Here is a 21,134-nt window from a genome sequence, read left to right as displayed (position 1 = left end):
ATTGCACATTGGGACACTCGTAGATTTAAAGATGTTGGTGCTGGTTGCGACAGCAGTTTTTGTATTATCACTCAGGTGAAGACTGATTGTTTTTGGTAGCAGTGACTGTTATAGCCTACATAAAATAATAAATAACTGAAAATTGTACCCATCTTTTCATTTATTAATACACTGGTACATACATACTTGTTGTTGGAAGTGTATTGTGCTGTAGAAAATATGTAAGTACATTTTTTATAGGCCTAATGTTTTTATTGTGTGAAAATAATTGTAAAAGTTCATTATTTTTACTCATTTTGATTTTCAATACTTACGCACAATAAAAAAAAAAGTTTAACTGTAAAGTTGTGTCATCCATAACTGCTGTAAAATATGAAATATAAACAATTTCTTTCTACTTTGTTTCTCAATACACTGCATAATATGTAATTTAAAAAAAAAAAAAAATTTATTCTATAAACCTGTGTGATCCATTAATAGCTACTAATACAAACCATATAAATTATATGCTTTGGCTTGTCATTTATATAAGACTGCTTTACACAACTTATCAGTATGTGGTTTCATACAACAAATAAAAAGCATTAAAATGAGTACTGACGCTGACTACCACCTCTGGAGTTGCAAGTTCGAATCCAGGGTGTGCTGAGTGACTCCAGCCAGGTTTCCTAAGCAACCAAATTGGCCCAGTTGCTAGGGAGGGTAGAGTCACTTGGGGTAACCTCCTCGTGGCCGTGATTAGTGGTTCTCGCTCTCAATGGGGCACGTGGTAAATTGTGCGTGGATCGCGGAGAGTAGCATGAGCCTCCACCTGCTGTGAGACTCAGCGGTGTCATGCACAGCAAGCCACGTGATAAGCGCAGATTGAAGGTCCCAGAAGCGGCCACCCGGACTGAGGTGAGTAATTGCGCCACCACAAGGACCTACTAGTAGTGGGAATTGGGCATTCCAAATTGGGAGAAAAGGGTATAAATGTTAAAAAAAAAAAAAAAATATATATATATATATATATATATATATATATATATATATATATATATATATATATATATTAAATACATAAAGATGAGAAAGAACCTGTGGTAGTAGTTGATATTTTTATTTTCTTTTAAAACAACATTTACTAAACCGCATATTGTATGCCACACTGGCTGATAAATGACCAAAATGACCAGCAGTATTAGGCAAGAACAAACAAAATAATGTGATTATTGGGTGAGAAGGTTAACCAAGACGTATATAAATATACACATAAATAATATTTTGTAATTATGATGCTGATGTTAAATCATCCCAAACAAGTTATATAATGTTGAATACTTTCATTTATACTAAAATAAATATATGCTTCACTTACGATTCACTACCTGATTATAATAAATAACTTTTGTTGAAAAGCTTCCCTTGACGTCATCATGGCGAAACACCCGTCGCTCGGGCAGGCGGGGTTGTGAGCTCCTGATCGTGATGAACTCTGGGATACCCTTAGCCTGAAAGACCGCTCCGAAGCGGTATTCGCACTAGTGAGGATTTAGTGTGGGTTAAGTGCACTGAGCTTTGGCGTGATTTAGACATGGGACAGCCTTGAACACGTACTTCCTGTCACGTGCACGCGCACTCAAGTGGCCAAGCCCGCAAGTGTGGGTATTGGAACAGGGCCTCTGTAAACGTGGAAGGAGAATCTTGCCGAAGTAATTATAATCTGTTTATCTTTTTAAAAATAAGATTATAGTATGAAATGGATCGTGTCGGAATAATGAATCCGAACACATCTGTTTAGGTGTTTTAAATGGTCGTTTAGATCATTAAATGAGGTTTGTTTTGGCAAGAGTTGATAGTGAAACTAATGTCTGATTCTGACAGACTTGTATTCCTCACTGTTTTCTTTGACTCTTTTAATCAAAATACTTGAAGAGTGAATGTTCAGTGCAGTTATGTGGGTTTGCTTGAAGGGTAAATACAGTGATGTCTGCTGGCATAAGGATGTAATCAAACAAAGTTTTGTTTTGCAGAATTTCAAGTTTGTGGCCTTGCAAAACAAAGACCAAAGCAGCTGTGAAGACATGCCTTCAAATAAGAAAAATGCGATTCCTGATAGGTTCGTTTTTATTAATAAAATCAAGTTTGGTTTGCTGAAGTTAAAAGGGATAATTCACCCAAAAATGAAAATTCTGTCAGACTATACTTGTTTTTATGTACTTGTTTTATGAAACATAAAAGGAGAAATTTCGCTGAATGTTAGCCTTAGTCACCATTCACTTTCATTGCATCTTTTTTTAATTTTTTTTATTCCATACAATGAAAGTGAGTGGGGACTGAGGCTGTCAGTCCCTACCATTCTGCCTGACATCTCCTATTTGTGTTCCACAAGTTCCTACAAGTTTGGAATGACATGAGGATGAGTAAATATTGACAGACTTTTCATTTTTGGGTGAACTATCCCTTTAAGGGTGTCTATTTACAATGCCGTGTGTACCCTTAAGATGGACAGAGTATACAGCAGTGGGTAAACGGATCCCAGGAACACGTTTTGTTGCCTTCAAAGTTCCCTTGAAACAGGTTTGATGACTTCATACTTGAAGAAATCCTTTATTTGTTTCCATTTCAAATGATCATTTGAACATATTAAATATTATTTACCCCAGTGCTTCCTGTTCTGTCTGTTGTAGTCTTTTAGAAATCAGTTATCACAGTCAGAAGTCTTTGGACCATTTGATCTTGTGCATATGTTGGAGAAGGAAGGCCATGAATTGGGTCTTGTTATTGATCTCACCTTCACAACACGCTACTACAAACCAGAGGTAGGATTTACATTGTTTCTCGCTCACAACTTTAAACACATATCCTCACTGACAGTCCGACTTGTCAACTTTGGTACAGTTTATGCATGCTTGATCTACTAATTGTTCAGTTCTAAATGTGTGTTTGTGTTTGTGTAAGGATTTGCCAAGCACGCTGCAATACTTGAAAATTTTCACAGCTGGGCATGAAGTGCCGGACGATGCCACGATTCTCAGTTTCAAGAAAGCCGTAAGATGGTTTCTGCGTGAGAATGAAAACAATGGTGAGTTACAGTTTTTTATGAAGACAACTTGCAATAAAAATCAACCGTGTGTAGTCTTTGAATTCATATATCTGGTTTCATTGTGAACAATTCATCGCTCCATATTTTTCCAAAGAACAAAATGGTCTTCATAATCTTTCATCAAAATGGAATAACTTGCTCTGCCTCTGAAATGAATTTCCTTTTTATTCCTTATGTTTTTTAACCACATGATATTTAGAGACCACTTTTCATGATCCAACAATTTCTTATGGATACAATCAAGTCTTGTCTAACATTGTTTACCTTGCAATAAATATCTTGTTTCACTCAGAAATATGTCACATTATGGAAGTAAAATGGGTTGCAAATTACATTTCATGTTGACTTAAAAGTGCCTAACTGGTGCATATAAGAAGAGTCTATTAATTAAAAAAGCATTTGATATTTTTTACAGATAAGCTGATTGGTGTTCATTGCACGCATGGTTTGAATCGCACTGGCTATCTTGTATGTCGGTATGTAAATTAATTTTCTTGTTGATAGATTGCTAGCATACCAGCCGTAGTAGTGATCAGTTAATTGTATTTGGATTAGTTAATGCATCCAGCAGTGGTCAGTGTTATGTGAAGTATGTAACTTTTTTAATGTCAAAATATGTTCTACTATACCAGTTCATTGACAGCTACAGTGCATCTAGAAAGTATTCACAGCGCTTCACTTTTTCCACGTTTTGTTACGTTACAGCCTTATTCCAAAATGGATTAAATTCATTATTTTCCTCAAAATTCTACAAACAATATCCCATAATGACAACGTGAAAGAAGTTTGTTTGAAATCTTTGCAAATTTATAAAAAAAAAAAAAAACCCACACACACACACCACACATGTACATAAGTATTCACAGCCTTTGCTCAGTACTTTGTTGAAGCACCTTTGGCACTAATTACAGCCTCAAGTCTTTTTGAGTATGATGCTAAAAGCTTGGCACACCTATTTTTGGGCAATTTCTCACATTCTTCTTTGCAGGACCTCTCAAGCACCATCAGGTTGGATGGGGAGCGTCGGTGCACAGCCATTTTCAGATCTCTCCAGAGATGTTCAATCGGGTTCAAGTCTGGGCTCTGGCTGGGCCACTCTTTGTTATCTTGTCTTTGTGCTTAGGGTCGTTGTCCTGTTGGAAGATGAACCTTCGCCCCAGTCTGAGGTCCAGAGCGCTCTGGAGCAGGTTTTCACCAAGGATGTCTCTGTACATTGCTGCATTCACCTTTCCCTCGATTCTGACTAGTCTCCCAGTTCCTGCCGCTGAAAAACATCCCCACAGCATGATGCTGCCACCACCATGCTTCACTGTAGGGATGGTATTGGCCAGGTGATGAGCGGTGCCTGGTTTCCTCCAGACATGACGCTTGCCATTCAGGCCAAAGAGTTCAATCTTTGTTTCTCATGGTCTGAGAGTCCTTCAGGTGCCTTTTGGCAAACTCCAGGCGGGCTGTCATGTGCCTTTTACTGAGGAGTGGCTTCCGTCTGGCCACTCTACCATACAGGCCTGATTGGTGGAGTGCTGCAGAGATGGTTGTTCTTCTGGAAGGTTCTCCTCTCTCCACAGAGAAACGCTGGAGCTCTGTCAGAGTGACCATTGGGTTCTTGGTCACCTCCCTGACTAAGGCCCTTCTCCCGATCGCTCAGTTTGGCCAGGCGGCCAGCTCTAGGAAGAGTCCTGGTGGTTCCAAACTTCTTCCATTTACAGATGATGGAGGCCACTGTGCTCATTGGGACCTTCAATGCTGCAGAAATTTTCTGTACCCTTCCCCAGATCTGTGCCTCAATACAATCCTGTCTTGGAGGTCTACAAACAATTCCTTGGACTTCATGGCTTGGTTTGTGCTCTGACATGCACTGTTCTTTCGTTTTTTCTTTTTAATAAATTTGCAAAGATTTCAAACAAGCTTCTTTCACGTTGTCATTATGGGGTATTGTTTGTAGAATTTTGAGGAAAATAATGAATTTAATCCATTTTGGAATAAGGCTGTAACATAACAAAATGTAGAAAAAGTGAAGCGCTGTGAAGGGGCAGTGGTGGCTCAGCGGTTAAGGCTCTGGGTTACTGATCAGAAGGTCGGGGGTTCAAGCCCCAGCACTGCCAAGATGCCACTGTTGGGCCCTTGAGCAAGGCCCTTGACCCTATCTGCTCCAGGGGCGCCGCATCATGGCTGACCCTGCACTCTGACCCCAGCCTAGCTGGGATATGTGAAAAAGAAGAATTTCACTGTATATGTGCAAATGTATAATGTGTGATAAATAAAGAAAATTAAATTAAAATTACTTTCCGGATGCACTGTATAAGTAAGCCATTTGTGGGATTACCTCCCCCAAAAGTATAAACGCTGAGCCTCCCAGGCACTGTCAAAACATTGATGTTTATATTTTGAGTGGCCTGCTCAGCTCCACCCATCCCTTTCTAACTTGGAGCGTGGCTACTTGATCTAGATGTTCAGCCGGGGGAATATGAACAACCATGGCAGACATGTACAGAGGAAAATCAATTTAGAAATAAAAGTTTCCACTGAACACCAAACAAATATTTTTTGAAGAATATCTCTGTAGGTCCTCACTGTGCAAGTGAATGGTAAAAGAACTTTGAAACTCAAAAAGCACTTAAAGTCAGCATAAAAGTAACAACACAGCTCAAGTGGTTAAATCCATGTTCTCTGAAGTGATATGTTAAGTATGGGTGTGAAACATATCTTTTTTTTAGTATAAATCTCCACTTTCACCTCCTCTTATGTTTTTGGTGACTTAATATATACTTAAATATTGATCTGTTTCTCACCCACATCTATCATATCACTTCTAAGGACATGGGTTTACCCACTGGTGTCGTATGGATTACTTTTATGCTGCCTTTATGTGCGTTTTGCAACTTCAAAGTTCTGGTCATCATTCACTTGCATTGTATGGACCTACAGAGCTGAAGTATTCTTCTAAAAATCTTCATTTGTATTCAGCAGAAGAAAGTCATACACAGATGGCATGAGTTCTTACATGAAAAACGTTTAAAGAATATAAAGTTAGTGCAGAAAATAGTTAAAATATACATATATGTATAATGTGTGTATATACAGTTGTGCTCAAAAGTTTGCATACCCTGGCAGAAATTGTGAAATTTTGGCATTGATTTTGAAAATATGACTGATCATGCAAAAAAACTGTCTTTTATTTAAAGATAGTGATCATATTAAGCCATTTATTATCACATAGTTGTTTGGCTCCTTTTTAAATCATAATGATAACAGAAATCACCCAAATGGCCCTGATCAAAAGTTTATATACCCTTGAATGTTTGGCCTTGTTACAGACACACAAGGCGACACACACAGGTTTAAATGGCAATTAAAGGTTAATTTCCCACACCTGTGGCTTTTAAAATTGCAATTAGTGTCTGTGTATAAATAGTCAATGAGTTTGTTAGCTCTCACGTGGATGCATTGAGCAGGCTAGCACTAGCAGTGTGGTTGTTTCAAGGAGCACAATACTTGTTGACCCCTCTCCAAACATAGCGCTTATGGTTGTGAAAAATTCTTCTGGCAGTTGTGGCTGAAATCTTTCTTGGTCTACCTGACCTTGGCTTGGTATCAAGAGATCCCCAAATTTTCCACTTCTTAATAAGTGATTGAACAGTACTCGCTGGCATTTTCAAGGCTTTGGATATATTTTTATATCCTTTTCCATCTTTATAAAGTCCATTACCTTGTTACGCAAGTCTTTTGACAGTTCTTTTCTGCTCCCCTTAGCTCAGTATCTAAAACTAAACTTTAATTGCCATTTAAACCTGTGTGTGTCACCTTGTGTGTCTGTAACAAGGCCAAACATTCAAGGGTATGTAAACTTTTGATCAGGGCCATTTGGGTGATTTCTGTTATCATTATGATTTCAAAAGGAGCCAAACAACTATGTGATAATAAATGGCTTCATATGATCACTATCCTTAAATAAAAGACATTTTCTTTGCATGATCAGTCATATTTTCAAAATCAATGCCAAAATTTCACAATTTCTGCCAAGGTATACAAACTTTTGAGAACAACTGTATCTGGAGCTCGACAGTAATGAGCCAACTTGAGTTTAGCTTACCTGTCGAGAAGCAGCTTGGCAAGTTTGGTGTCTCCATTGAACCCCAAAAATTCCCTCAAAGTCCCTCACCTTGTAAATGCGATGCTAATGTTCACTCTGGTTTTACTCCTTTTTCTGTCTTTTCTGTCAGTTTTCTTTTCCTCTGTACACGTCTGCCATGGTTGTTTATATTCCCCCTGACTGAACAGCTAGTTCAAGTAGCCACGCCCCAAACTAGGTTGAGCTAAAAAAGGAATGGGTGGAGCTGAGCGAGCTGCTCAAAATATAAACATCAAAGTTTTGATAGTGCCTGAGAGGCTCAGTGTTTATACTTTTGGGAGAAGTAAACCCACAAATGGCTTACTTGTAGTTGTCAGTAAACTATAAACTGGGATAGCAGAGCATATTTTGACATAAAAGAAGTTACATACATCACCTTTAAATATTTTATCACAGATATCTCATTGATGTTGATGGAATAGAGCCTAGAAAAGCGATTGATTGTAAGTATACACATTCAGTTACTTATAATATGTATTAATATTCATTAATGTTAATTTGAAAATACTTTTATTGTTTGATTGATTGTTCATGTGCGTTCATAATATATTAAGTAATGTTAACATATATAAGTTTTAAATTTGAAACATGTATCTGTGTATTTAGAAATGAGCAATTGTTGTTTATTGTTAGTTCATGTTAACCATTGCAGTAACTAATATTAACATATTACCATATTTTTATGGTATATGTTGGTTTTGTGTTTGCACATTATTAATTATAGATTTGTTCTTTAGTTGTTGGTATTGAATACTTGGGCAATTTCTTCCAGTGTTCAATGCTTCAAGGGGACACTCAATAGAGAGGCAGAACTATATTGATGATTTGAGTAGAGGCCCCAAGAGAAGGTGAGGTGATCTAAACAGGATTAGTGTTCTTATTGGATGAAGTTTACCATATAATTTTATATTGATCTTCTATGTAGTAATGTAGGAATCGAGGAACTAGACCAAGACCCTGCTCAGGGATGTGCAAACTGGACACAACATGATGTACCTCCTTATCGAAGAGAACAGCATAATCGTTACCCTCCTTTTAATGGATGGGGACCTCATCCAGAGCGCAGAGAACCCCAGAACCAATTTGTGTAGGCTTCTACACCTTTAAGACTTTTAAAGATGTTATTGAATGTTGTGTCAATCTTTGTTAAAATGTGTTTTCTTTCATGTCAACATGCAAATGAAATGGACTCAAAATAGGTTGTTCGTCGATGGTATTTGCTTCTGTTGAAGCCATCAGTCCGTGTTATTTCAACTTTCTTGTTTAAAAATCGTGTTTGATAGCATAATTCCTGGTGAACAACTACATTACCCATGGTCCAGCAGAGACCGATCCACCAATCAAAGAACAAAGCCCGCTAAACAAGCCCAGCAGTGACCGCCCACTCCAATGACGCACTGTGAATGACATAACCGAGTCGGTCTCCCTGCACCCTCAAACTACATGTATATTTGTAAATAGTGGAATATTTTGCAGTACACTTTATTCTATCCTTAAAATTAATAGTTTTATAAGTTTCCATAGTTTTTGTTCGATTATGTCATTTGCAATTCTTCATGGGATTGTAGTTTGTACCCTCATGAAAGATGGTAAGAGCACAGTCTTTTGCCTTTTATCTTCTTTTTAATTTTCAAATACTCTTTTGCTTCAAATCATAGTTTGTATTGTTGTGATTCCCCTTAGTGTTGGTTGGTTTGGTTCATGGCTTAGAACTCTTTTATTCAGGATTTTATAAAAAGCCTATGGAAAAAATTCATGGAAAAAATACCTCCGGAACACATACGGCTGAAAAGGTGGGCGAGCACTGTTGTGCTTTATAACCAAATAGCTATTGAGGAAATTGTGGGCTAATATTTTAAGTAATACAGCCTTTATAAAATCTTGCCAATTTTAAGCACTGTTATTTAATGCCAGTTAACGTAAAGCCACTTCAAAATTGGGTGCCGGCACATTCTACAAACTCGTATTCAGGTCTGGCTCCATTCTTGTATGGAACACCCATTTTTCACAACCTAATCAATTACCAAAAGTTAAAAAAGGTCTCACTCATACAGACACATTAAATTATTTTATGTTGGGTTCAAATATTTTGTTTGAAGAAAGTTGTTTCATTACACATTCTCACAATCTCATCTCTGTGTTTTCATCCTTCTCAGTCTGTTTCACCAGAAAAACAACGCAATGCGGTTTGGACCACCTGATCGAGTGCCTTACTGTCCACCCATGGGCATGAGACCAATGAGACCCCCTCGTCCCAGCCAGCGTCCAATGAGACCCCCTCATCCCAGCCAGCGTCCAATGAGACACCCGCATCCCAGCCAAAGCTTTAGAGGAGGCTGCTTTGGCTCAACGCCCCCCTATCCACCTCCACTGCCTGCCTGCAGGTTTGGTGAGCCATGCGGACTTCCCCATCTAGAGGTTTCTAAGGGACCCCAAGGACCTCATAGAAAATATCAAAATAAACATAGGAAAGGGCCGAAAAATAAGACTTCATATGGAGGAGACTTTCAGTAATCAGGATCACCTGTGCTACCAAAATTGCTGGACTGTGCTTCTTTCTAAACACAAACTGACATGGCTCTTGTCTATTCATTCTTTTTGGGGAGAAGCTGTTTATTCTTACGAATTGAATCTGGTCTTTCTAAAAGTTGACTATTTATTGGCCCCTGCTAGTTCACAGTACTATAAGATACGATGCATTGATCTGATAGGTTTTATGTGTACCTGTTGTTCTGTCCTGTTGTCACCTGCCTTTATGCCCTCGAAAACAAACCTTTGTTTTTAGCATTAAAGCTATTTCTGAGTAATTGAGGGCAGTTTTATTATGTTTAATTGTGTATTCAAGGCATTTTGTGACCAGGTAATTTGTGCTTGACCTCTGACTCTGTTGGCTAAAATTAGACATGCATACCATGGGTTTTAAATCAAATTAAATATCGCTGAAGTGCAACAAAAGTTGTTGTTTTTTTTAGGTTTTTATCATTTATATGGACAACTATGCTATATGAGCCTTTATTATGCTTCAAGTTGGTTACTCCAGATTTTTAAGAGAGTCTGGTTGAGACATTACTATATTGAACCCCTTGGCGTAAAAATATAAAGAGGGTAGAAGTGCAAAAACCTAACTGAAATAAAAGGTTTACCCATACCCACATTTTTCTTTAGTTTAATGTGTTTTTTTTTTTTTTTTTTATGGGATACATATAAGTATTAGAAATAATTTGCTGTAACCAGGGGTTCAGTTTATTTTTGTTTTTTTTTATATATATACTTTTGCCTGAAAAACTTTTAAAGAATATACAGTTAGTGCAGAAAATAGTTAAAATATACATATATGTATAATGTGTGTGAATATACAGTTGTGCTCAAGTTTGCATACCCTGGCAGAAATTGTGAAATTTTGGCATTGATTTTGAAAATATGACTGATCATGCAAAAAAACTGTCTTTTATTTAAGGATAGTGATCATATGAAGCCATTTATCATCACATAGTTGTTTGGCTCCTTTTGAAATCATAATGATAACAGAAATCACCCAAATGGCCCTGATCAAAAGTTTACATACCCTTGAATGTTTGGCCTTGTTACAAACACACAAGGTGACACACACAGGTTTAAATGGCAATTAAAGGTTAATTTCCCACACCTGTGGCTTTTAAAATTGCAATTAGTATCTGTGTATAAATAGTCAATGAGTTTGTTAGCTCTCACGTGGATGCACTGAGCAGGCTAGATACTGAGCCATGGGGAGCAGAAAAGAACTGTCAAAAGACCTGCGTAACAAGGTAAAGGAACTTTATAATGATGGAAAATGATATAAAAAGATATCCAAAGCCTTGAAAATGCCAGTCAGTACTGTTTAATCACTTATTAAGAAGTGGAAAATTCAGGGATCTCTTGATACCAAGCCAAGGTCAGGTAGACCAAGAAAGATTTCAGCCACAACTGCCAGAAGAATTGTTCGGGATACAAAGAAAAACCCACAGGTAACCTCAGGAGAAATACAGGCTGCTCTGGAAAAAGACGGTGTGGTTGTTTTAAGGAGCACAATACGACAATACTTGAACAAAAATGAGCTGCCAGACGAAGCCAATGCCACAAAAAAGCACAGTTACAATATGCCCGACAACACCTTGACACGCCTCACAGCTTCTGGCACACTGTAATTTGGAGTGACGAGACCAAAATAGAGCTTTATGGTCACAACCATAAGCACTATGTTTGGAGAGGGGTCAACAAGTATTATGCTTATATAACATAGTTTTGATTTATTTTGGATTTTTTTTAGTCACAACATAATTCCCATATTTCCATTTCTATTATTCCATAGTTATGATGACTTTACTGTTATTCTAAAATGTGAAAAAAATAAATAAAAAAATAAAGAATGAGTAAGTGACCCTAAACTTTTGAATGGTAGTGTGTGTGTATATATATATATATATAGGTGTATGTTGTTGCATAACTCCACACAAATGTGTCATTGTAGTGCCTCAGAATTTTTTTTTTATTTATTATTATTTTTTTATTATTATTATCTGGAGATCAGGAAAATTGCATTTTTGTTTATTAATTTTTAAGCAAAATGTATATTCAATGCGCTTTTGCGACAACTTTTGCGAATTTTTTTTTTTTTTTTTTTTTTTTTTTTTTTTTTTTTTTTTTTGGTGACGTTGATTCACAAATATAAGTGGTCTGATCTGTTCCCACACATTGATGGCATTTGTAATGCCAAAATTTCCAGAGTAAGAGCATTTTATGTGCCTTTTTTATGTCACTAAAAATATAGCAGTTTTTAATAGCAAGGAAAGCACAGAAAAATCATATAAATTCTTATATTTTGATCCATTACATTTTTTACTTTGTCAAAATGATACAAGCTTACCTTACTCAAATGCATGTGATATCAAATAAACAAGAATTAGGTCAGAAGTAATCCAAAAGTAATCAGATTAGATTACTTTAATAATGTAACCCAAGAGATTGTTACTGACTACTATTTTACTACCATTTAATCACTACCAAATCCCAATTCAGAAGTCATCTAACCAGCACTGTGTATAATTTATAGTATATTAAAAATAAGTACATTTGATATAAAATTAAGAAAGAAGTGCTTCGCGATTGGTCCGTCTGAGGCATTACGTCACAGTCAGCTGATCTAAGTGGGCGGAGTCTTTACATCCGATGCAGGAAGTGTTGCGATATTACAGCTTTTGTAGATACAACACAATTTATTTTTATCATGTCTAAATATGACGAAGATATTTGAGCTAAACAAATCAAAGAGTCTTTGAAAACGTAACGGAGTGCACTGAAATCACGTAAGAAATTTATTTGACTCTTTTCTGTGTCTAATAATGCTGTTATTGTCTTTAACTGCTTGGCCTTTCAGTCATCATGGGTGGCACCAGGTTTATTTAATTCGAAGGGAAAGTTTAATCGAGTGTAATGAAGTCTCGCCTCATTCCATGCATATCACAGTCTGAGAGATGTTTCTTCACTTTGTATGGTATGTGTATATCATAAATAGATGTGTGAGTAAATATTGTATGCACAGTGGCCCCCAAAAGTATTTGAACACTTAAAAATATATATGAATTTCTCATTACATTATAAATAAAATAGAAGGGAAAAGTACAAGCACACTTTTCGAGCAAAACATTTCACAAAAAAGTTATTAAATAGATGTAAAATAAATTTACTGATCTATGTAAGTTTAGAAATAAAAGCATTTGGACGAGTTCTGGTTGTCAAATTTGAGTGGAATATGTCCATGTGTGTTGAACTACACCTGTGGTTACTGTGCAAATGCACCTGTGTGAAGTAATTGCAATAATAGAAAAGAAGAGTGTAGTTTTTTTATTTTTTATTAATTTTTTTAGAAAAGGTCTAGCATAATTTGTTTGCTGATTGGTTTGAGACTTTATCTAATTCAATTAAATTATTAGTTTTAAATGCAACTCAAGTATCCAAATACTTTTTGGGGCCATTGAATATATGTACTGTACATATATATATATATATATATATGCACAATATCTGATTTCAAATTGGACCTTTATAAGTTTCAGAGTATGAACACTGCTGTTTTAAAAGCCATTGTGTCTATATGGAAATAATAACTCTCTCTCTCTCTCTCTCTCTCTCTCTCTCTCTCTCTCTCTCTATATATATATATATATATATATATATATATATATATATATATATATATATATATATTCTAAAGTGACTTATTGATTCTCCAGGCAAGAGACAGCATGTCTGAGCACAGTGACTTCAGTCTGTCATCAGAGGAGAGGGTGCGGGTGCTCACCAAACTTGGCAGCTCCGTGGATGTAAGCGAGGATGTGCCGCCCCGTCGATACTTTCGTTCAGGCATGGAGATCATCCGAATGGCCAACATCTATGCTGAGGAGGGGAACGTTGAGCATGCATTCATTCTGTTCAATAAGTACATCACGTAAGTAATGCAAGAACAGTTTTTTTCTGCCAAATGCTTGCCACTGGTTTGTGGGTTGATTCCACATAGCAGATTCAGTGGCTTATGCCCAAGTTCATTCTCCTAATATAATCAAGGTTATTTTCTCACTGTCGAGAATGCGTTCGTGAGTCATTTTCTGAATGACATCATTTTTTAAATTATAATCTGCAACCAAACTGCAGCCTTTAGGGACAAGAAGTGTCAGTCTGGATAGAGTGTAAAAACATTGCATATTCTGCTGTGAAAAGGCAAAATTGTCTACACATTTTGTCAAAATTGAGTTATGACCAAAATCGTGTCTCTTGGAATATAATCTATCCTGTGTTTCAATGTTTGCGTCGTTAATGTGTTTTGCCTTTGTAGTTCAGTGTTGAGAAATGGTGTTATAAGTTATACGCAGATAATGTACAAACTTGTTTTACTTCCCTGTAGGTTGTTTATTGAAAAACTTCCTAGACATCGGGATTATAAAACCGCCAACATTCCTGAGAAGAAAGAAACTATGAGGGTAGGATATGATTTCCCACTTCCTGGGGAAAGTTGACATCTTTGAATCTTGATGGAGCGTGAAAAATTTGATAACATTTATCACGCTAAGTAAATCCCTTTTTAATTCCTCTGTGCAGAAATTAAAGGAAATTGCCTTCCCAAAAGCTGAGGAACTGAAAAAGTTGCTTCTCATGCAGTATGATAAAGAACATGCTGAATATCTTGTCCAGAAGGTGGGTTGATACAGCACTAATCCATCCATGCCCTCTTTAGAGAGTCAATTTAGAGATCTAAGCTTTTGTGATTGTAACTATTGTGTTAGTAGCAAAGCAAAGTCAATATAAAGTCAATTTTGACCCTATTTACTTCCTCAACACATCATTGCACATTATTCTAAAGTAAAAAATAAACATTTGTCTTTGTAATCTTTCATCAAATTGTAATAATTTGCTCATCCTCTGAAAAGACTTGCCTTTTTGGCTGATGTCACCAAGCCCTCTTTTTTTATCCCCTTTTCTCCCAATTTGGAATGCCCAATTCCGACTTCTTAATAGGTCCTCGTGGTGGCGTGGTTACTCACCTCAGTCCGGGTGGCAGAGGACAAGTCTCAGTTGCCTCCGCTTCTGAGACAATCCACGCATCTTATCACGTGGCTCGCTGTGCATGACACCATGGAGACTCACAGTATGTGGAGGCTCATGCTACTCTCCGCGATCCACGAACAACTTACCACACGCCCCATTGAGAGCGAGAACCCCTAATCGCGACCACGAGGAGGTTACCCCATGTGACTCTACCCTCCCTTGCAACCGGGCCAATTTGGTTGCTAAGGAGACCTGGCTGGAGTCACTCAGCAAGCTCTGAATTCAAACTCGCGACTCCAGGGGTGGTAGTCAGCGTTAATACTCGCTGAGCTACCCAGGCCCCCTGTCACCAAGCCCTCATTATTTTTTAACCCCTCTCCTCCAATCACCTGACTCCATTCTGGTTATACCGCCCACTTTTCATGATCAAATCAATTCCCACTAGATAAAATCAAGTCCTGCCATGCATTATTTTTCTCACTGAATATTAAGGCCTTCAAATTAAAATTCAAATATTCTTCAAATTTAAGATAAAATTGCACAATTTGGATGTGTGCCAAGCACCGATGATGACTTACATTATTGGGCTAAAACAGACGAAGTGCAAAAATTAAAACAGAATGTGGGTGTCTTTATACGCGTTTTACAGGTTGAATTTCCTTTTTAAATTAGTTACCTTTTTAGGATTAGTTGTACATGTTTATTTATGACCATGTGAATCCTGGCAGAGAGCAGAGGAGGAGGCCCAGGCTCAAGAGATGGCCAGACAGCAGAAGCTGGAAGCTGAGCGGCAGAGACAGGCCGATCTGCAGAAGCGTCAGCGTGAACAGGAGAAGTTTAGCGCTTTTGAAGAGATGATCCGCAGGCAGGAGTTGGAGAAGGAGCGGCGGCGTGTCGTGCAGGAATTCAGTGCCCCAACATCACCGACTGCTCCCCCAGATCTTGTGCCTGATGTAGGACCTCCACAGGCCTCATTTACAACACCGATGCCTCCTGGAGGAACTCCAAACCATATCTCTTCAACTTCAGGCCTCCCGGTGTTTGACCGCTCTCTAAAGCCTAGCATTCCAGTCAGTGCAGGACACAGTGAGCATGTCCATATTCACTGTTGACGTTTAGATGTGGCCGTTTGTAGCCAGGACTATGAGGAATTGCTATAGTGTATTTTTTGAGTGTTATAGTGTTTTTGTATATATTGTGTGTCTTTTTTCTTAGGTGCTGTGGTAAATGGCTTGCGGCAGCTGTTTGTGCCTGCAGAGCTGTGCCAGAAATTTTTAAAACTGGCAGATGCCAACACTGCACGGGCAGTGGAGACCTGTGGGATTCTCTGTGGCAAACTGGTATGTTCGAACCATTCCCAAATTGGCTTTGAAAGACATATTTTGAGATAAAAGAGTCATATTTCACCCCAAAATCATAGAAAAAATACATCATTATATTTTGTATTAAGAAAACAAAGCCCATTTGTGGGATCATTAAGATTTATGCATTGTGACTATTTTCATGACAATTAATCAATTTTGCCCCACATTATTTCTTTCTTTTGTTTTGGGGGATAATTATGATCCTGACCTGTAATTGACACGTTTCATGAGATTCACCCACTTATACTCATGTTACTAACTTCAAATTAATACCAGGGTAATGGCCCATTTTAAACTTAGGCAACAAAGTTACAAATTAACAAAGTAATGAATTGGATCTGCCATATGTCTGTAAATCTATTTTCAATTGCCAAGAAAGTAGTGGAAAATGTCTATAGATATATTTGAATCGTGCTTAAAATCTAATGAATAACATTTAAAATAGCATGAAACCCAAATGACCTGTGGCTTTCCCCAGGAAGAATAAATATCACTGCTTTATCTTTTGAAATGTTTCATGTGTAGAGAGCACATACTGTTAGTTTGTCTTTACAGATGAAGAATGCCTTCACAGTGACGCATGTGATTGTGCCCAAGCAATGTGGAGGGCCAGACTACTGCGACACAGAGAATGAGGAAGAACTTTTCCTGATTCAAGATCAGAATGATCTCATTACACTGGGCTGGATACATGTATGATGACTTCCGTGTCCCTTTAATTGCAGTACATTTTTATACTCCTGAAATATCCGAGTACAATGTACTTGTACTCGGTCTTGTAAAAATGCTCCGATACCAAAAACGAATACCATGTGATGTACATATGTCATGTGACACGATATATCCTAGTGTGATTATTAAACCACAAAGGCTGCGATTTAATGAGATAAAAAATATAGTTACCATGTGAAGCCAGCTGCTCGGACTGAAGACACCTCATCATAAATGTCACGCGCACTCTGTTTGTAGCAGATTACAAAGAGCAGAGTGTTCGTTTACATTGTAGCGTGCAGCACATACAGACTAAATATTTATTTCATTAAATTGCAGCCTCTTGCGGTTTAATAATCTCATTGGGTCATGTAGTGACCTGCGTTTCCAGAGGTGAGAAGCTGTCTTCAAATACACACAGAAACTGAAAAGGCTTCACTCCAAAATAAAAGATTCAGCCAAAATAAAAGCTCTATTTAAATGGAAAAACATGCAACAGAAATATATCACTACTGTATAGTTATGTAATATTCACTGTAATAATTCTGCTAATAGTAATAATAATAAATTAATAATAATTGTATTATATTTAACCCTTCCTTGGCCTTGCATAACATTTGGACCCAATAAGAACCTTTTTTAAAAATGGGTCAAAATGACACGCAAGACCAAGGAAGGTTAAGCAATATCTCACATCTGTGATGCACTATTTTGCAGCACTTTATTTGACAAAAATAACTTCAATGTTGTATTTTGGATTGTGATGTGAGGTTCTGCATAGAAGCACTTAATTTGTTTAAATATATTATATTTTCATTTGATTAAAGTTTTAATTGATTGATTTATTTAGATATTATTTTGATAATTAAAAAAAATTAAACTGTTAAATATCGAATTTAAAAAAAATACTTTTTTGATGATTTATTTTCCAGAACAGTTGCTGAAAAATAATAAACCCACTGTCCTCAAATCATCAGTTTGTATTTGGAAACTGCAACATTACAAAAAATTTCATAAAACACAAACTCAAGTACAGACAAAAAAAAGTAACGGTACTAGTACTCGTTTCCAAAAGATGGTATCGGGACATCCCTGTTAAAAGTGTGTTAAACTTATATAAAGTCTTTTCAACAACTTTGCTGACAATATACAATGTTTAATTTCTTAAACATTCATAAAAGTTCTTATTCTCTGTTAGACCCATCCCACCCAGACGGCCTTTTTGTCCAGTGTGGACATGCACACACATTGTTCTTATCAAATGATGCTTCCTGAGTCCATAGCCATTGTATGCGCGCCTAAATTTAAAGAGTAAGTTATCAGCTGTACGTGGTTAAATTGTTGTCATTATAGTCATTATGGCTTTAGGGTGATAATTAGCTGGAAAAGTTTAATATGTGACAACATACGTATGTTTCAGGACGGGTTACTTCCGGTTGACTGACTATGGAATGGACGAGATTGGTTTCTGCAAACAAAGAGGATTCCACCCGCATCCAAAGGAGCCACCACTCTTCTCTGTAAGGGGCACCTTTTTAAAGGAATAGTCCACACAAAAATGACAATTTAGTCATCATTTACACACCATCATGTGGTTCAAAACTTGAATGACTTTTCTTTCTTTCATGGAACACAAAAGAAGAAATTCTGAAGAATATTCAAGCTGCTTTTTCCCATATAATGAAAGCATAGAGTGACCAGGGGCTATCAAACACCCCAAAAAGACACAAAAAGCATGATAAAAGTAGTCGATATGGCTTTGGCATTATATTGTGAGTGTTCTGAATCCATACATGTGAGACTTTATGTGAGAAACACACTGAAATTCAAGTCATTATTTACTGAAAATCACCTGCCGTAGCTCTGAAATCTGATTCACCTTCATTCAAAACATTGACAAGTTTTGTGTGTCTTGTGTTTGTCTACATTATATGTTTGATATAAAAGCTGGTTCTATGTATATGTAAATGGCAGTGTCTTGTTCTCTTATCTTTTAGGCTAGCAAACATGTCACTATCACTGATGGAAGTGTGACAGTGCTGGATTTGCGGTGATGTCATCACTGCTGCTTTAAAAATATGTGCCTTTGCTCCTGACCTCACGGTAACACACAAACTTGCCAAGAAGTACCCAATGGGCCAAAAAGCACTGCGCTCAACATGACTAATGATAGCTTAAAGGTGAAGTGTGTTATTTCTGTGACACTAAAGGCATCAAACAGAATTGACAAAAATATTATGACTGTTTCCAAACTGGATATAACTGAAGAATGAGTTTTGACCTCAAATTTTGTAATTCTGTTTGGTGTTGCAAAAATTGCACACTTCACCTTGTTTTTTTGTTTTTTGCTATTTCATATTTTAAAATTGTAAAAGCTTAATAAAATGGCTCATGTGCAGGATCACCTAAGCCATCTTCATACTATTGCATTACTATTCTATGGTATTATATACAGTTGAAGTCAGAAGTCTACATACACTTAGGTTGAAGAAATTAAAAATAATTTTTTAACCACTCCACAGATTTAATATTAGCTAAATAACTATAGTTTTGTCAAGTAGTTTAGGGCATCTACTTTGTGCATGACACGAGTAATTTTTCCAACAATTGTTTACAGACAGATTGTTTCACTTTTAATTTACTATATCACAATTCCAGTGGGTCAGAAGTTTACATACAGTAAGTTAACTGTGCCTTAAAGCAGCTTGGAAAATTTCAGAAAATGACATCAAGCCTTTAGACAATTAGCCAATTAGCTTCTGATAGGAGGTGTACTGAATTGGAGGTGTGCCTGTGGATGTATTTTAAAGCCTACTTTCAAACTCAGTGCCTCTTTGCTTGACATCATGGGAAAATCTAAAGAAATCAGCCAAGACCTCAGAAAACAAATTGTGGACCTCCACAAGTCTGCTTCATCCTTGGGAGCAATTTCCAAATGCTTGAAGGTACCACGTTCATCTGTACAAACAATAGTATGCAAGTATAAACACCACGGGACCACGCAGCCATCATACCGCTCAGGAAGAAGACGCATTCTGTCTCCTAGAGATAAACATAGTTTGGTGGAAAAAGTGCAAATTAATCCCAGAACATCAGCAAAGGACCTTGTGAAGATGCTGAGGAAACAGGTAGACAAGTATCTATATCCACAGTAAAATGAGCCCTATATCGACATAACCTCAGTCCGATAGAAAGTTTGTGGGCAGAACTGAAAAAGCGTGTGTGAGCAAGGAGGCATATAAACCTGACTCAGTTACAGCAGTTCTGTCTGGAGGAATGGGCCAAAATTCCAGCAACTTATTGTGAGAAGCTTGTGGAAGGCTACCCAAAACGTTTGACTCAAGTTAAACAATTTAAAGGCAATGCTATCAAATACTAACAAAGTGTATGTAAACTTCTGACCCACTGGGAAAGTGATGAAAGAAATAAAAGCTGAAATAAATCATTCTCTCTACTATTATTCTGACATTTCACATTCTTAAAATAAAGTACTGATCCTAACTGACCTAAGACAGGGAATGTTTTCTACGATTAAATGTCAGGAATTGTGAAATATTGTGAGTTTAAATGTATTTGGCTAAGGTGTATGTAAACTTCTGACTTCAACTGTATGCAGTTGAATTTAGTTCTGCATCTGTCTGTAATGGAAATGCTTTATGTTAATAAAAAGGTCCTCACATGCCAATGCAACCAGCTTTAGACAGAGATGGCATTTGTACTTAGCTTAAGAAATAATGATTAAACCACTGTCTAGCTTTTCAATTTGTTTTTGCCTCTTATAATTAAATCAGTCACCGTAATTAGATTCTGATTGCTATGCACCTTTATCATAATATATCACGCTATCATTTTTAACAGTTTGGGTCTATTCACAATTTATGGTTCACTTTCACAATTCATACATGTACCAACATTTTGGGTAGTATTGTATTTAAAATGCACATGCATCAATGTCTTGCAAAAGTAGCTCTCTTGGACTGTTAAATTACACTTAGATGTTTCATAAACAACCAAGACTACTTAATGTGACATAACATATTTTTAAAACTCTTTTTTTTCAGCTAAACTATTCTCTTTTCCTCTATTCGTGATGTAATCATAACATTTAGAGTTTTGTTAGACATTAACACTTATATTATTTATGTAGTCATGAGGTTTTCATTCTTATGTTTTTAAACTCATACAGAGTAAATGCAAACATATCTTCACTTGAGATATTATCTGTTAAGCTTTGAAAACTAGCATTCTTTTGTGCACTTATGAGAAAGTGGTCCAGTCATTT

The 21,134-nt window shown here is 36.9% G+C and overlaps 2 protein-coding genes across 8 annotated transcripts; both read left to right on the top strand.

Annotated features, from left to right (window-relative positions):
• Positions 1-1,461: 1,461 nt before the first annotated feature.
• On the top strand, positions 1,462-11,610 carry LOC127433422 (RNA/RNP complex-1-interacting phosphatase-like). 3 transcript variants are annotated; one of them, XM_051685328.1, is made up of 10 exons: positions 1,471-1,691; positions 2,013-2,098; positions 2,450-2,559; positions 2,670-2,801; positions 2,941-3,064; positions 3,501-3,561; positions 7,614-7,660; positions 7,990-8,065; positions 8,143-8,304; positions 9,374-11,605. In XM_051685328.1, exons 2-10 carry the CDS (start codon positions 2,083-2,085, stop codon positions 9,729-9,731), a joined length of 1,086 nt encoding a protein of 361 aa, XP_051541288.1. In that variant the 5' UTR covers positions 1,471-1,691; positions 2,013-2,082; the 3' UTR covers positions 9,732-11,605. The 3 variants fall into 3 exon arrangements, with proteins under 3 accessions (XP_051541290.1, XP_051541288.1, XP_051541289.1); XM_051685329.1 differs by having other exon boundaries at positions 1,475-1,691; positions 2,484-2,559; positions 9,374-11,604; XM_051685330.1 differs by lacking the exon at positions 8,143-8,304 and having other exon boundaries at positions 1,462-1,691; positions 9,374-11,610.
• Positions 11,611-12,396: 786 nt separating this feature from the next.
• On the top strand, positions 12,397-20,657 carry stambpa (STAM binding protein a). Of its 5 annotated transcripts, XM_051685317.1 has the most exons (11): positions 12,397-12,541; positions 12,702-12,729; positions 13,469-13,683; positions 14,137-14,212; positions 14,331-14,426; positions 15,506-15,863; positions 15,993-16,117; positions 16,697-16,834; positions 18,051-18,163; positions 18,273-18,372; positions 18,850-20,657. In XM_051685317.1, exons 2-11 carry the CDS (start codon positions 12,727-12,729, stop codon positions 18,904-18,906), a joined length of 1,281 nt encoding a protein of 426 aa, XP_051541277.1. In that variant the 5' UTR covers positions 12,397-12,541; positions 12,702-12,726; the 3' UTR covers positions 18,907-20,657. The 5 variants fall into 5 exon arrangements, 4 of the variants coding, with proteins under 4 accessions (XP_051541277.1, XP_051541279.1, XP_051541280.1 ...); XM_051685319.1 differs by lacking the exon at positions 12,702-12,729; XM_051685320.1 differs by lacking the exon at positions 12,702-12,729 and having other exon boundaries at positions 13,450-13,683.
• The last annotated feature ends 477 nt before the right edge of the window (positions 20,658-21,134 follow it).

The sequence above is a fragment of the Myxocyprinus asiaticus genome, chromosome 43 (genome assembly GCF_019703515.2).
Source record: "Myxocyprinus asiaticus isolate MX2 ecotype Aquarium Trade chromosome 43, UBuf_Myxa_2, whole genome shotgun sequence".
Lineage (NCBI taxonomy): Eukaryota > Metazoa > Chordata > Actinopteri > Cypriniformes > Catostomidae > Myxocyprinus > Myxocyprinus asiaticus.
This window is presented reverse-complemented; position numbering and strand designations above follow the sequence as displayed.